Below are 14808 nucleotides of genomic sequence, written 5' to 3'. Positions count from 1 at the left end.
AAAACTGGCATGCTCTTCTTCTCCTTGGATTAGCTTGCGTACTTATAGTTGGGTTTCTGTTTTTAAAAGTAGTGGCCCATGCCCTGCTCTAGTTATGGATGGGATCAAGGGGGCCGGGGTGAAGGGAGGATAGAAATTGGCCAGTGTATAAACAGCAGAATGAGAACTAGATCCGGATCTTACATTGGGGAAACACCACTGATTTCAGTAGTTACTTCCTGATTTACACAGGGGTAAATGAGATTATGACTGGGTCCTAAATCCCGAATGAAGGTCCATCAGAGCGCACTAACCTTTCCTGTAACTCACTAGTCATTTTACATTCTCAAGGCAATTACAAGCTAATAGCAAGACCGATTGCATGTGATTATTAAGACTTCTCTTTATTCATTCCATAGGCATGGCAGCCAGGCTGCATACTGTACAAAGAGCCATCTCAAACATAACATTTAAAAAGGCTTTTTGTGAATGTTTGAGCGCCTGGCACAGTTAAACTGATTTTTTTTATATTAAATGTCATTGCCTTGAGACCCAGCCCAAAATGGAGGAGGACTTGTAAATGTGCCAGCACAGCTGGGAGCTATTATGGGACAAACAGTCTCCCCTACCTCTCAAACCACACAAACAGCCCAGCAACTGTGTTCTCCCCCCTGCCTCCTTTTTGATGTTGTTGCTTCTTAACCAGTGGGTAAGCTATAGCCGAGGGTGAACTTTCCCATCTGCACTCAATAGCAGGAAGGAGGAATTACCACAGCTGCCACCACACCTCAGTGCCCATTGAAGTAGGCCCAGTGTGAAGAGGGGCTTGGAGGAGAGCATGATGCAGATCTGTGCTGAGCATTGTCTCTGACTCCCCCTGCCTTATGTAAAATGAACTGCCTGGGGCAGGTACTGCACACACCATGCAGAACTCATGGACCCAGGGTAGGCCACAGATCCCAGCTGTCTTATGAGCAGACAAAGATTTTAGACCTTTAAGGCTGGGATTTCCAAAGGATGCTTAGGGAGTTACACGCCCAAACCCTACTGGAATTCAGTGAGAGTTGAGCACCTGGCTTCTTCTGAAAATCCCAGCTTCAGTCACTGCACTTGCTTTTTCTTTTTTCCTCTCCCTGAATCACTCCCCCTTATCCATTTCCACCCACTCTACCACCCTCTCTTCAGCCCCAAGATTGCCAGCTCTGAAGCACTTCCTCAAAGATCAGGTCCTGCCCAGCCCCAGGTCTCTGTAGCCTCTCAGAATGCTTTACAGTGTAGTTTCAATGGCACTGCTGTGAACATTGTAGTGAATTCATTAATCTTAGGCTTGGCAGAATTCAATTTTTGATCATTTTGATGGATAATATCAACATCTCTTCGTAAGCCTTTTTATCAATTATCTATTTAAATGTTTGCAGTTGTGGGATATGGGGGTGTCAGAATGGGGGGAGTCAGACAATAATTTTTTAATGATAGGAGATGATGAGATTCAAAAAGTTAACACTTTATAACCTTAAAACATAAATTGTCGCTATCACATGTCAGAATAGACACACTAAATATCCTGAAATCAAACTCTAATAAGTTTTCAAGCAGTGTTTTTCTTACTTTGTCTATCTGTAAACTTTGCTTTTCATCGATGGAAAAAATTTTCTGTCAGTTAGCGCATGTATGTCGAAATTGATGTTTACCAACATCCACTGATAAAAATCTAATCCTTCCAAGTCTAACTAAGCTCTTTGTCCCCAACTAAAGCCAAGGTCATAATGTTACTTTATGGCTGCTGGTAATGTTTAGACCAGGGGTCAGCAACCTCTGGCACGCGGCTCGCCAGGGTAAGCACCCTGGCGGGCTGGGCCGGGCCGGTTTGTTTACCTGCTGAGTCTACAGGTTCAGCCGATCGCGGGTCCTACTGGCCGCAGTTCACCACTCCAGGCCAATGGGGGCGGCGGGAAGCGGCGCGGGCCGAGGGATGTGCTAGCCGCGGCTTCCCGCTGCCCCCATTGGCCTGGGATGGTGAACCGCGGCCAGTGGGATCCGCGGTTGGCCGAACCTTCGGACGCGGCAGGTAAACAAACTGGCCCGCCTGCCAGAGTGCTTACCCTGGCGAGCCGCATGCCAGAGGTTACCGACCCCTGGTTTAGACCAAGACACATTTTTACAGATAAAAGGAGCCATTTACTTAAGCTAAGCTCCTCTAAAGTCCGTTACTTCTAGTAGTGTGAACCACCCGAACCACTGCCAGAGGATAACAGATTGTCCCCTCTACCTGCCCATTCGCAATTAATTACACATTTTGCAAACAACCTTCTAGACTGGAATTAGTCTCCCAATGGTGTCTAATTCTCTATTGTGATTTTCGCCACAAGTAATATCAGTCCTTCATCGTCTTTGAAGAATTCCATTACAGGGAGATGTACTAACCATTTGATGACCCAGAGTCAAATTACTACATCGTTGACCTTTTACCAGTTATATCTTGGGTTTTGAAAAATCTGGGATTTCTCAAGAAATGTTTTCCTCAGGGAAAAAAAACACCCAATCCACATACAAAATCCAACTCCCCTACTACTCAAACCCTTTCCCAGCAGCTTGTGAAGTCCCAGCCTACAGTTTGTGGATCCCAAGCAGAAGAAAACCTATATATACCAGCTAAAATTGTAGTTTGTGTTGTGTGTCAGGTACAGTAATGAGCTCTACCATGTTGACCTGCTCAGTATTCTGTGAACTTGCTTACTAGCCAGTTCATTTATTATCTTCACCGTTTCACAGCTCGCCAGCTTTCAGAAAGGGCCATACCAATTAAAGTAGGACAAAGGGGTTCAGTGAGCCACTTTCTTTCTCACAGTATCCGTGTGCGAGTGACATTAAATTACAGATATATCACTCAGAGTTATAAGAATAGGAAATGGCACAAGCAGAATCCAATTACCTGAATAAAAGTCTTGTATGAAAATAAGGACATCATCATTTTCAGTGGACTCTCAAGCAGCTATAACCTCTTGCCTCCTTTTCAGACTCCATTCAGACTCTATACAGTTGGCAATTATAATTCTACATATAATGCAGATATGTGTAACTGAAGAACAACTGGGAGAACTGAGTTTTCTAAGGCAGAATTCTCTGAACATATAAGCAAAATACCCAAATATTTTCTTCCTGTATTATTTACAGCAATGAGGTTACAAATTGACTGAGAAGAACAATAAAGGGACAAACAGAGCATCATATATAGAAGAGGGTTTCCTGCCAATATTTTGGCCCAGATTCTGATCTCACCTGCACCAGTTTTATACCAGTGTATTTCCACTGATTTCAGTGGATTTGCACCTAAATAACAGGTATGGGATCAGAAGAGGACCCTGGGAGCCATAGAAACAGCATTATCAAAAGCCTGATGATCATGATAGTTGCAATATAGCTATCTGACTCTCTTAAAGGAGATCTGGATTAGATGGAGCAATGGTTTCCTACACTATCAATTCCTCCTGATAGACTAAAAAACAATGAAAAAAAGGAAACAGTATATCACTACAAAAGTTTTTTTCTCCTGCTGATAATAGCCCACCTTAACTGATTACACTGATTAACTGAAAACACCCATTTTTCATGTCCTATGTGTATATATATCTTCCTACTGTAATTTCCACTGCATGCATCCGATGAAGTGGGTTTTAGCCCACGAAAGCTTATGCTCAAATAAATGTGTTAGTCTCTAAGGTGCCACAAGTACTCCTCGTTCTTTTTGCTGATACAGACTAACACGGCTACCACTCTGAAACATAGGAGTTATTTGTTTGCCTAATCTAAACCAAGATACTATGGTCGTGGGTGCTATTCCAATGTCTGTGATTAATAATAAATAAAATATACATCACATCATTTGCTTTTGCTTATTGTTTAGCTTCAAATATTCTAAACATGCTAAATATTTTAGGAGGTAAAAATGTGTCAAGCAGGCTCTTAAAAAAACAAGGAAGCAGTGCTGATCAGCTCTTCAGCCCAGTGTTTACTTTGGGTCATAGTGGTCAGTTCCCTCTAATCATATCCACATGCTTGGCATTTTGACACAACCTCTTTGGGTCTCTACATAAGCCTATATGAGACACTTGACAAATGTCTATGTAACAATCCCCTCAATAGTTTAATATGGCTATTTTTGGCAAGGAGAACAAATAAGATTAATTTCCTGTTTGGACATGTTAAATATGGGTGTGCTTAATTTCTTTCAAAAATATATTTTTTTGGCTTCCTAAAGAGACAACAACAAAAATGTTTGGATTATTTTGTTCCTGAGAACAAATCCACCCCATGTTAATTATGCCAATGACAACATTTCAACAGGAAAAACAAACTAGAAAATATTACTGACCGTGTTACTTAGAAGTCCAGCAAAAGATAATCTAGAGATTTATCCTCGTTGGGTTTGGAATGTTTACCACCATTGCAAAGAAAAGGCCAGATCTTTAGGTGGTCTAAATCGTAACAAGAAGCTGAAGTTCCTGCCCTCAGTTCCTGTGCTAAAGCTCCTGTACATTCCGGCTAAATATAATGAATCTGTCAATCGTGCAGGTAAGTAATCTGGTGTGCATAGCTGACACCAGCAATACCAGATTTTCCATGTACTTTCTCTTGAAACTCACATTATTCAAAGTTTCTTGTAAAATTTTTAATACATGAAGTCTACTTGTAAGAATTACTGACAGAAGAATAATAAAGCACTGAATAATGATCAATTGCCTGTGTCTCCCAATGCTCAACAGTTCTCCCAAGAAATGCTGTTAAATGAGTAAAATAGTATTGGGATAAAAAAAAACAACCCAAGCCCAATGTCCTTTTTTAAAAAGAATCCATCCCTCCATCGCTACACACTCCATCTCCCACACTCGTCCTTGCTACCACCTCTGCCCCTGTCGTGCCACCATTTCAACTCTTACTGCCATCCCTCTCTGCCCCCCACTTCACTTGCTGTCTCTAGAATGCAGTTCAGCTGGTACTGAAGTGTGAATTTCAGGTTACAAGCACACCAAACTTCCAAGGTGCTGCTAGCTGTGTTATCTCTGGGAATGTGGGACTGGAGTTGCATAGACCCCAATTACTGAGCACCGCATGTCGATACGGTATGATTTCAGAAGCGCTACTTTCCTGAGGAGCGCGAGATGAGTGGTCAGTAATGCTAACAAAGCCAGCACTCTCAAAAAGCTGTGTTCTTTCAGCCCCCTGTGCTTGTTGAATACTTGCAGCTACACGCTTAGAGCCATAGGGCTAAATCCTCAAAGGCTTTTAGTTGCCCATTAATTTCACTGGCAGTTAGGTGTCTAAATAACTTTGGAAAACCTTTGGGGGAGGCAAATTAAAGCCAATGCGGACAACAAGGCTCATGGTTTCACCTCTGGAGGTCCCCGGTTCAAACCCTGATGTATCAGCCATGATGGAAGCCATGACAGAAGCAGTAAGATTATAGCATTCCAGTATAAGGGGCAATCCTTTCTAGCCACTTCCTCTTTTGATCCCTTTGCTCTGCCCAAGCCTACCCCTCCCTTCTTTTCTTTCTCCCAATCTTGTCTTTGCAGCAAGTTCCCTGCTCATGGGTGCTGAGTGATCACTCCCCTCTCATTCATGTCTTTCCTCAAAATGCACTGTCAGATGTTACCCTCCATCATTCTGTACATCCATTCATACTGTATGATGAGCTAGAAACTCAGGCAAAAATGTTCAAATATGGGTGCCTAAATTAGGCAATTAAATCCATATGTAGGCACCTAACTGTATGTCCTGACATTCAGAGAGGCAGGGTACCTGTGTTCCTTTTTGACTTCAGGGAGAGCTGTAGATGCTCAGCACTTATTAAAATCAAGCCACTTATTTAGGTGAATGGAACTAGGAAGTGGATTCGCATGGCACAGGGGCCATCCCAAGCTGATCTTTTTGCAAGACCCATCCCTACCTATGGATTTCAGTGCCTAACTTTAAGCTTCCAAGTTTGAACATAAAAAAAAAAATAAAAGCTTAAATGCTGCAGACTGGTTGAGGCCATCAGAGAAGTGTTGCTGTGATGTGTGACTGAGAACTGCTCCATCCAACCCTTGGCTGTAATTACGATGTATATGTCACCCCTGAAAAGGTTCCTGTGTATAAGGCACAGCTTCCACAAGCAGCCATGGTGCGACTGATGCCCGTTAATGCTAATGCTGCACTGCTAGAGGGTTCTGTGGAACCCTGGAGAACTAGAATTGTCCCTCTCCGGCCTACTCCTGCAATTTCAGTGCAGCTCAGGGGCAGTCTACATGGGAGACTCTGGAAAGCTAAGGCGAATCAATGAAAGGTGTGATGTTAATGCACATTAGACCCCCATGTGGATGATCTGATTTAGGAGTAAAATGGTTTAGTTTGCTGTAGCATGGAGGATTAAGCGACCGTACACTAAGGCCATTTTAGTCCTGAATGAGAGCATCCACGTGAGGGTTCGATGTGCTTTACATTACGTGCATTAACTTCACACCTTTCATTGATTCACCTTAACTTTCCAGAGTCTCCCATGTAAAGGTGAATCAATGAAAGGTGTGAAGTTAATGCACGTAATGTAAAGCACATCGAACCCTCACGTGGATGCTCTCATTCAGGACTAAAATGGCCTTAGTGTACGGTCGCTTAATCCTCCATGCTACAGCAAACTAAACCATTTTACTCCTAAATCAGATCATCCACATGGGGGTCTAATGTGCATTAACATCACACCTTTCATTGATTTGCCTTAGCTTTCCTGAATGTCCCTGTGTAGACCAGCTCTTAGTCCTGTCAGTTCCATTTCTAACTTCCCACTGGGCTCTTAAATACTTTTGCTCCCAAGCGTACCAGTCACTTCTCTTTTGTTCTGTAAGGAGCTCTGTGAAGACCCACACCTGTTTGTGAATGGAATCAGCGCCCATGACTTGCACCAAGGGAAGCTGGGGAACTGCTGGTTTGTGGCGGCTTGCTCCTGCTTGGCTCTTCGGGAGAATCTCTGGCGAAACGTATGTGACCCAATATGCTTGGTGCTTGACATAAAGCCTGTCCCCAAAGGAGAGCCGAGGTGTCCTGCAGTGGGGTGGGACAGCTGTCAGTGCAAAACCTGCTCGTTTTCCTTCCTGTCAGTGATAATTTAGCATAACCAGTGATCCACACCTCCTCTCCCTTCCCTTCAGGAAGAATATACAGCTGGGGAGTAGCAGGCATTTGAGGTCCAAATTTTCATTAGCTGCTCATTTTTATATGCCGTCCCTCTCACCAGTTGCTGCTCCCATGGCTTGTTATTATGTGTCTTGCCTGGAGGACAAGAAAGCAACTCTCTACTAAGCGGATTCCCCCATATCCTCATTGGTATCAGGCAGAGGATGTAGCAGAACCAGGGGGCACCTGCACTGTGATGCGTCTATCAGTCACTGCAAATATCACCCCAGTGCCATATAGCCTCCCCCAGGGTAGGTTTTCATTCTCCGCATGGATTGCACAAAATGGGACTTTAGGTACTTTGGGACCAAATTCACTACTGGTGTAGGAGGGTGCAATTCTACTGATTTCAGCTTAAGATCTTCAGAGGCTGACTGGGCTGCCAGAGCAGTGTTCTTTGTGGTGTCTGCCAAGGAACCAGCTCAAGCCACCCCCTGATTAGGTCTCACTCGTGTTTGGTGAACTGTGCTTCTCTTCATTTCTCAGGTGATTCCAAGCTTTAAGGAACAAGAATGGGATTCAAAGAGACCCCAGAAATATGCTGGGATTTTTCACTTCCAGTTCTGGTATTTTGGACAGTGGACTGATGTTGTCATAGATGATAGATTGCCAACAATTAATGGGGAGCTGATCTACTGCCATTCCAACGTGGAGAATGAATTCTGGAGCGCACTACTGGAGAAAGCTTATGCAAAGTATGAATTAGCTCAATGTCCTTTAAGTGATTTCAGCTACACATAAAAATTCACCCTATCATTTCAGATGCTACTGATTTCCTCTCTTACCCCTATCATATTTCCCCATGTTACTTCCCAATTGGTGCTGCTCTTGGAGAATATGTAGCTTTGAGACTGCCTCCAGGACCCTTCGTTAATCCACTACCAGGAGCAGAGCTGGTCAAAATCAGACTTTTCATTATTGTGAAACATTTCAAACTTTTTAAAAAATCATCCCAATTCTGGACAAAAAACCAACATTTCAATTTTTTAAAAAAAAAAAATTTTCAAAACAAAATTCTGGAAAAAAATCATTTCAGGTCAGTCAAAACATTTCATTTTAATAAATTCAAAGTGTTTCCTTTTGATTGATCTTTTTGCATATTTTTTTTTACATTTCGAAATGAAAAGTTGCTTTGAAACGAAGAATCAAAACTTTTTATTCTGAAAATATGAAAATTGGACGTGGCAACATTAAAAAAAATCCACATTTTTTGTTGAAATTGATACAATTTGGGGAAAAAATCAAAACAGCATTTTCACACAGAAAACCATTGTGACAAAAAAATTCTGACCAGCTGTAGCCAGGAGGTGCTCCTAAGGCAGTGATCCCCTTCCCATGCTTCTTACAAAAAGCATGTTTCCTCTTCATTACATCTAATTCTAGCAATTCAGAGAGCAGGAATCTTAGGGACGCTCTCAAGTCTATTGCATAGCAGTGTAACAAAGCTTTCTTCACAGTTCCCTGCTGTTCAGACACACTTGTGATCCTTTTTCTGGGTGGTCTCAAATATTACACAGAAATAATCCCATTTGTCTTGGTTTTAACAGCCATAAGGTGAGTCAATTTGTTCCATCTTACCTCTAGGCTGGCTGAGTCTTATGAAGCCCTGGATGGAGGCACTGCTGCAGATGCAATTGTCGATTTCACTGGAGCAGTGGCAGAATCCATTGACCTGGTAAAGGGCAAATATTGTGAGAATATTTCTGAGCAAATGAAGCTGTTTGAAGACTTGCTGAAAGTACATAAAAGAGGCGGGTTAATCAGCTGTTCCATCGCGGTATGTGTGCAGACTTTGATATACAATGATTTATTCTGATGAGTTTTCTTGCCTGGAAAAACGATTTTAGCATAAATATATTCAGTATATCCTTAATTTGGATTTTGAGAAGGCTGTTTTTAGAAAGCTAATGACTTGGCAATGCTGTCAGCCAAGAACAATTCCCTAAGCCACCAGCTATAATTCAGGAAACCACAGTCACGTGCCCCGCCATTGACCTTAACATGGATGTGAAGTTCTCTCCTTTCTGAATGAAGAGAGGTACCCAGTGTGTAACTTGAGCAGAGATGAACAAATTTAGAATATCCTGACTTCCAACCAAGGCAGGTGGTACCATGTCCCCTTAAGACATTTAACTTCTTGCTGAAACCTGTTTACAAAATCACTTTTCCAAGCACTGAGCTACCAATTCTTCTTCCTGCCGGTGGTGACGTGGCCATCTTTGTGTCAATGTAGTACCGGAGCTGAGTGAAGTGGTGAGCTCATCCAGCCGTTCAGAGCAGGAACATGGGCTTCTTGTTTTTCACTAAAGCTTCTGGTCAAATAAAAATACTGTGAATACTTGCTGGCTAAGATTGTCCTATACATATTTACAAAGCACCCAAAGTAGGCTAGATGCTTTACAAGACAGCAAAGAGACATGCTCCCTGCCCCAAGGAGCTACCAGCAGGGTTGTGAAAAGTACTGGTCACTGGCCTACCTCTGCTCCCCCAGAACCCATGCTCAGTGGAAGCAGGGTTAGGCCAATGCTGAAAGCCATTGAAAATCCCACCTTAAATGAAGATGACATCACAAGTGAAGGGAAAACAAACTGGTCCCCATGCATTTTAGGATTTTCTGTGAATTTATTTTTAAATTATTTAGAAACTGTGTTTAGTTATTTTCTGGACAGGAGCCCTGGGGAAAAAAGGGAGAGGGGATAATTCCATAAGATCAAACGGGGCAGCATTAAGGTTCTATGAAGCTCCTGGCTGCACTACCCTCTCCTTTCAATTCTGGAGACCTATAAATGTCAAGGCTAACCTCTATGGGCTTAGTCAAGTCACTTAACCTCTCAACTTCATTTCCCTCTTTGTAAAATGGAAATTATACCACTTACCTCCCCCGTAGAAGTCCTGTGGCGATTAACTGGTTAGAACTTATAGTCTGCAATATGAGTTCCCAACTACCTGCTTCGTTTGGAAATTGTTCCATGAAAATATGAATGTATAAACATTGGCACTTGAGTGCCGATCCCAGAACAATCAGCGCTGCCCCATTTCTGCAGCAGAAAGTTGGTGGTAACCGAAAGATTCTCCCATGATTGCAAAGCAAGTCAACTAAATGTGGAGGTCCCCCAAAGAATCATCGCTCTAACTACGACTGGGCATCCACTGCTTCAATGCACTGCCTCCCTTCACCAAGAGGGGAGAGCATGGTGCCTGGGAGATGGCTCCCTGATTGGACTCCCAGCCTACAGAATGGAGCATGGGAGCATGCGGCTCCCAAACTACAACTCCCATGAGGCACTGCAGTTGCACTTCAGAATCCAAATATTTGGGGAGTTGTTGTTGTTTTTTTTGACAGAAACTCAAAATTAAAAAAAAATTCTGACAAGCTCTATCACTAACTTCCCCCAAAGCCTCAGGATGGCATCCTGTTTGGTAATGTGATGGTAGTGGAGAGAAATACCAGGGAGGTGATTGAAATTATCACTAAAAAATGCTGAGGCTGTTTATTTAATAACAAGAGCTTGGGGAAAAGGTAAAACTTTAGCTGGTTGGAATAAAATTAAGCACTTGCTATTGCTTTCCATTCTCCCCTGGAATTATATTTCTGCCCTTTGAATTAATCAAATAAAATACAAATGCTTCTCAACATTGTTATGCAGGCACTATATTTATTGATTTATCATGGTGTATAAAACTGCCTCACTAGCATTTTACTTCTCGGCTCCGTTAAGTGTGTTATACACACCACAGTGCTTGCTAACTGCAGAATATTTAATACTTAAGTGGCTTACATCCCAATTTAGAAATGACCCAACATGCTCCTTTGTTTATAGAACATCCCAGGGCTTGTACATTTGGCAGTTCAAACAGAAGGCAGTTTAAATTTCTTATTTAAAAGGGGGGAAAAAACTTAAATAGAAAGTGAAAAAGCCAGGTGCCATCCTGCTGAAAAGAAGAGTGCAGTCGCTAATGGAGATTCTTCTGGTTCTACAGTTTAACAAGCAGGAATGGTTATAGACTCCTTTGCTGTCATGGAAACTTGTGCTCTTATTTGTGAAGAGTACAAATGAAAGAAAGTGTTAGATTGGAGGCAGGGGAGAGAAAGCCCTGGGAAACGTCAGTGGCTCTCAATATAACATATGAACTGATTCTTTGTGAACTGTTGTCGCTGAAATACACTGTGGTCTTGGCATTAGTCCTGCAATTTCAAGCTCATCACTCAGACCTGATCTGATAGTTAGAGGTGGTGAGAAGTTGCTCTGTTGCTTCTTTTTTTTACTAATTTATATACCAAGCTGCTCAAATCTTCCAGCTGATTTAAAATGGATAAGAATGTCTGGCATGGTCACACATCACTATCAGCGCTGTAGTCCATCCCACTTCTCCCACCAGAACAAAGGCTTGTATCGTCACTGAGATTTGATTTTGGTCATTCTGTTCCATGCAGAGAACTGAGAAATGCAATGAGCCAAACCCTAACAACTCATTCCTGCCGCTCCTATGGGAGTGTTGGTTGTGTAGAGAGTATGTAAGGCCTGCAGGACCGGGCCCAACGTGAAAGAAAAACAATATAAGGGCCTGATCCAAAACCCATTTATTAAACAGGAGTCTCTTTTCCATGGGCTTCAATGAGCTTTGAATTAGCCCCATCTGCATAAAATAGAAATCCAAGTGCAGGAGAAACATTTGTCAAACATTCTTAGATCAGTAGTTGATCAGGCCAGGCAGTACACCAGGGTAACACACTACCAACCTGTCACATCTGGAGACCTGAGTTCAAATCTGATTTAAGGTCCCCAGAGGAAACTAATCTGATAGTATCAGCATACACAAGAGAGGCACAGACTGTCACACTGCAGTAGTCAGCACACAGGGACCAGCATAATCACTAGAACTGGGATCAATGGGTGAGGACCAGGGTCAGAGTCAGACCAGGGTCAGAGTCGAGGTAGTTACTAGGCAAGAGTCAGGGTCCGGCTGGGGTCAGAGACTGGAGATCAATAAGTAAGCTGAGGTCTGGCATCACAGCAAGCCAGAAACCTACCTGGTTGCCCAGACAGCTTCCTGGGCCACCCTCCAGGGTTAAATAGTGAGCATGGGCCAATCAGAAGGCCACAGGGTGCTGTCTCTCTGGATTCTTTGGGCAGTACATGCTGCGGTGCCTAATCTCCACAGTACTCTCTGGATTTCACTTTGTATGGCCTCCTGGTAGTGATGTGAGAACATCAGCTGCCCCAACCTCCCCAGATCAGGATTCTAGTCCCCTGGATCTTTAGGCTGCCTGATACTGAGCTAGAGGGATGTTGGCTTTGATCCATTATGGCAATTCCTCTGTTATTATATTTCTACAAGGGAACCCATAGTTGTATGTAAAAAAATAAACCTCTTGACTGTGTATGCGCTAGGCGCCCTTATTGATTTTGAAGTTCATATTAGTTCCTTGTGGGATTTTTTTTGTGTGCTGCAGACTTCATCCCCCAATGACACCGAGGTGGAGACAAAGATGGGTCTGATCATAGGCCATGCCTACTCGGTGACGGCAATTCAGAAGGTGCGCCTCGGAGAGAGGCTCCTGTTCTCTTTTAAGTCAGAAAAGCTCTTCATGATCAGAATGAGGAATCCGTGGGGAAAGAAGGAGTGGAACGGTGCATGGAGTGACCAGTACGTCCTGCGGGCTTCTGTGTCACAATAATTCAGCTGTCATTTGTGGCTGCTGGAAGTTAGATGTGTGATTAAATGCTAAGAAACACAATGTTGTTTGCAGTGTTTGTCCCAGGATACAAGAGACAAGGTAAGTCGTTTTCGAGCTTCCTTCCCCAGACCCGACGAAGAGCTCTGTGGAGCTTGGAAGCTTGTCCCTTCCACCAACAGAAGCTGGTCCAATAAAAGATACAACCTCACCCAACTTGTGTCTCTATGAAATGCAATGTCATTCCACCAGGCAAGAGCCTCATTGACGGTGGAAGTGTTCTGACATCTCTTCCCAAGCGTAGCAGCCTACGAACAAATGGGATACCACATCCTGCTGCAATGAGGGAGATGTGGCTTACTTTACATTCTGGACTGCAGCATGCCTCTTGCAGCATTCTGTGGTTAAAGCCTAAGGTTGATGAGTCAAGGACAGGAGGTCCATTCTCAACTGCATCACAGACCCCCTGGATGATCCTGGCAAGCCACTGAGCCTTTCTGTGGCTCACTTTCCCATCTGAAAAATGCTCCCTCTTAGTCTATCTTGAGGTGCTGATGAAATGTGCCGTCAAAGTGCAAATTGTATTATTTTTGAAATGACTTTGTAATGGATCATCACATGGGTCATGGGTTCTGCAGAGACCCTTCCAGCGAGTTAAGGAGGAGCAGAGTGACTGGTTCTGCTGGGTTTGTTCCATGACCTGAGGCCTTAAACATTACCAGAAATAAATAATACATTACATTTCAGTTGGCCATTTCTAGGGCATTTAATCAATGCTTTTAACACTTAATAATATCATGCTCCTTAATGACAGTGTACCAACTTCCCTGTCTTTCCTCTTTTATCTGACAAAGAGGCTGTTACTTTCAGTCGGTGCTTTATCCCAGTTTAAACAAAGTGCTGAGCTGGCCAGATACAAAGAGAAACAAGTTGTCTTGATTTATACTAGAGACAGAGGGCCAGATTCTGAAATGCGCTCTCAGCCCTTTCTCTGGCAAAACTCCCATTAACTTCGGTAGAGTTTGGCATGAACAAGATCTGTGGAGCTGGCCCACTGAAAAATCCACACCCCTGAGCGACATAGTTATACCAACCTTAACGCCCTGTGTAGACAGCGCTATGTCAGAGGGAGAGCGTCTCCCGCCGACATAACTGTCACCTCTCGCAGAGGTGGAGTTAAGCTGACAGGAGAGCTCTGTACTGTTGGCTTAGAGTGTCTTCACCAGATGTGCTACAGCAGCACCACTGCATTGGTGCAGCTGTGCTGATGTCAATTTGTAGTGCAGACTTGCCCTTAAGGTTTGTCCACATGAACAATTAGACTGCGGCAAAATGGGATGTGAATCTACCCCACGCCAGCCTGCGCGGTCTAGCTGTTCGTGCACCCTGCTGATGCACATTAACAGTTTGCCAATCTGCTTTGATCTAGGCCTGGTTTGAAGAGGACTGGGTGTTAAGTTTGTTAGAGCACTTTCATCTAGCCCTCTTTGAAAGAGGACTAAATCAAAGTGCACTAGCAGACTGTTAATGTACATCAGCAGAGTGCACACAAACAGTTAGATGGCAGCAGGCTAATGTGGGGTTGATCACACCCCAGCTTGCCACGAACTAAATGTTCGTGTAGCCACCCCTTAGATAATGCCTTCCCGTCCAAGTGAAGAGCATGATAAACAGCTCAGGAGGAAATTCAGGCTGTGTTTCCAGAGCAGCTCATGTACATTTTGAGGAATAAAGTCATTCTCATGTGGAAATTTCATCCAAATCTGAGCTTCCAAGCCAATGGCTCAGCTATACTGAGGGAGAAACTGTCAAGGGAAGTAAATCAAGTGCTGCTTTAACTGTGTTTAGCGTTTTGTCTTTAACCATGTATCGGTGCTGACTTAAAAAATGCCTCTGTGTGAGACAACAAAACTTCCCTATATATGATCCACCTCGTCAGTGCT

At 43.3% G+C, this 14808-nt stretch overlaps 1 protein-coding gene across 1 annotated transcript in view; it reads left to right on the top strand.

Moving 5' to 3' along the window:
- Positions 1-14808, top strand: part of CAPN6 (calpain 6) — a 68210-nt gene that overhangs the window by 34154 nt on the left and 19248 nt on the right. The window contains exons 3-6 of the mRNA XM_065410907.1: positions 6861-6992; positions 7675-7883; positions 8773-8965; positions 12644-12837. Of these exons, the coding sequence (XP_065266979.1) occupies positions 6861-6992; positions 7675-7883; positions 8773-8965; positions 12644-12837 (728 nt within the window). The remainder of the gene's footprint in view (positions 1-6860; positions 6993-7674; positions 7884-8772; positions 8966-12643; positions 12838-14808) is intronic.

This window comes from Emys orbicularis, chromosome 9, assembly GCF_028017835.1.
Source record: "Emys orbicularis isolate rEmyOrb1 chromosome 9, rEmyOrb1.hap1, whole genome shotgun sequence".
NCBI classification, from domain to species: domain Eukaryota; kingdom Metazoa; phylum Chordata; order Testudines; family Emydidae; genus Emys; species Emys orbicularis.
This window is presented reverse-complemented; position numbering and strand designations above follow the sequence as displayed.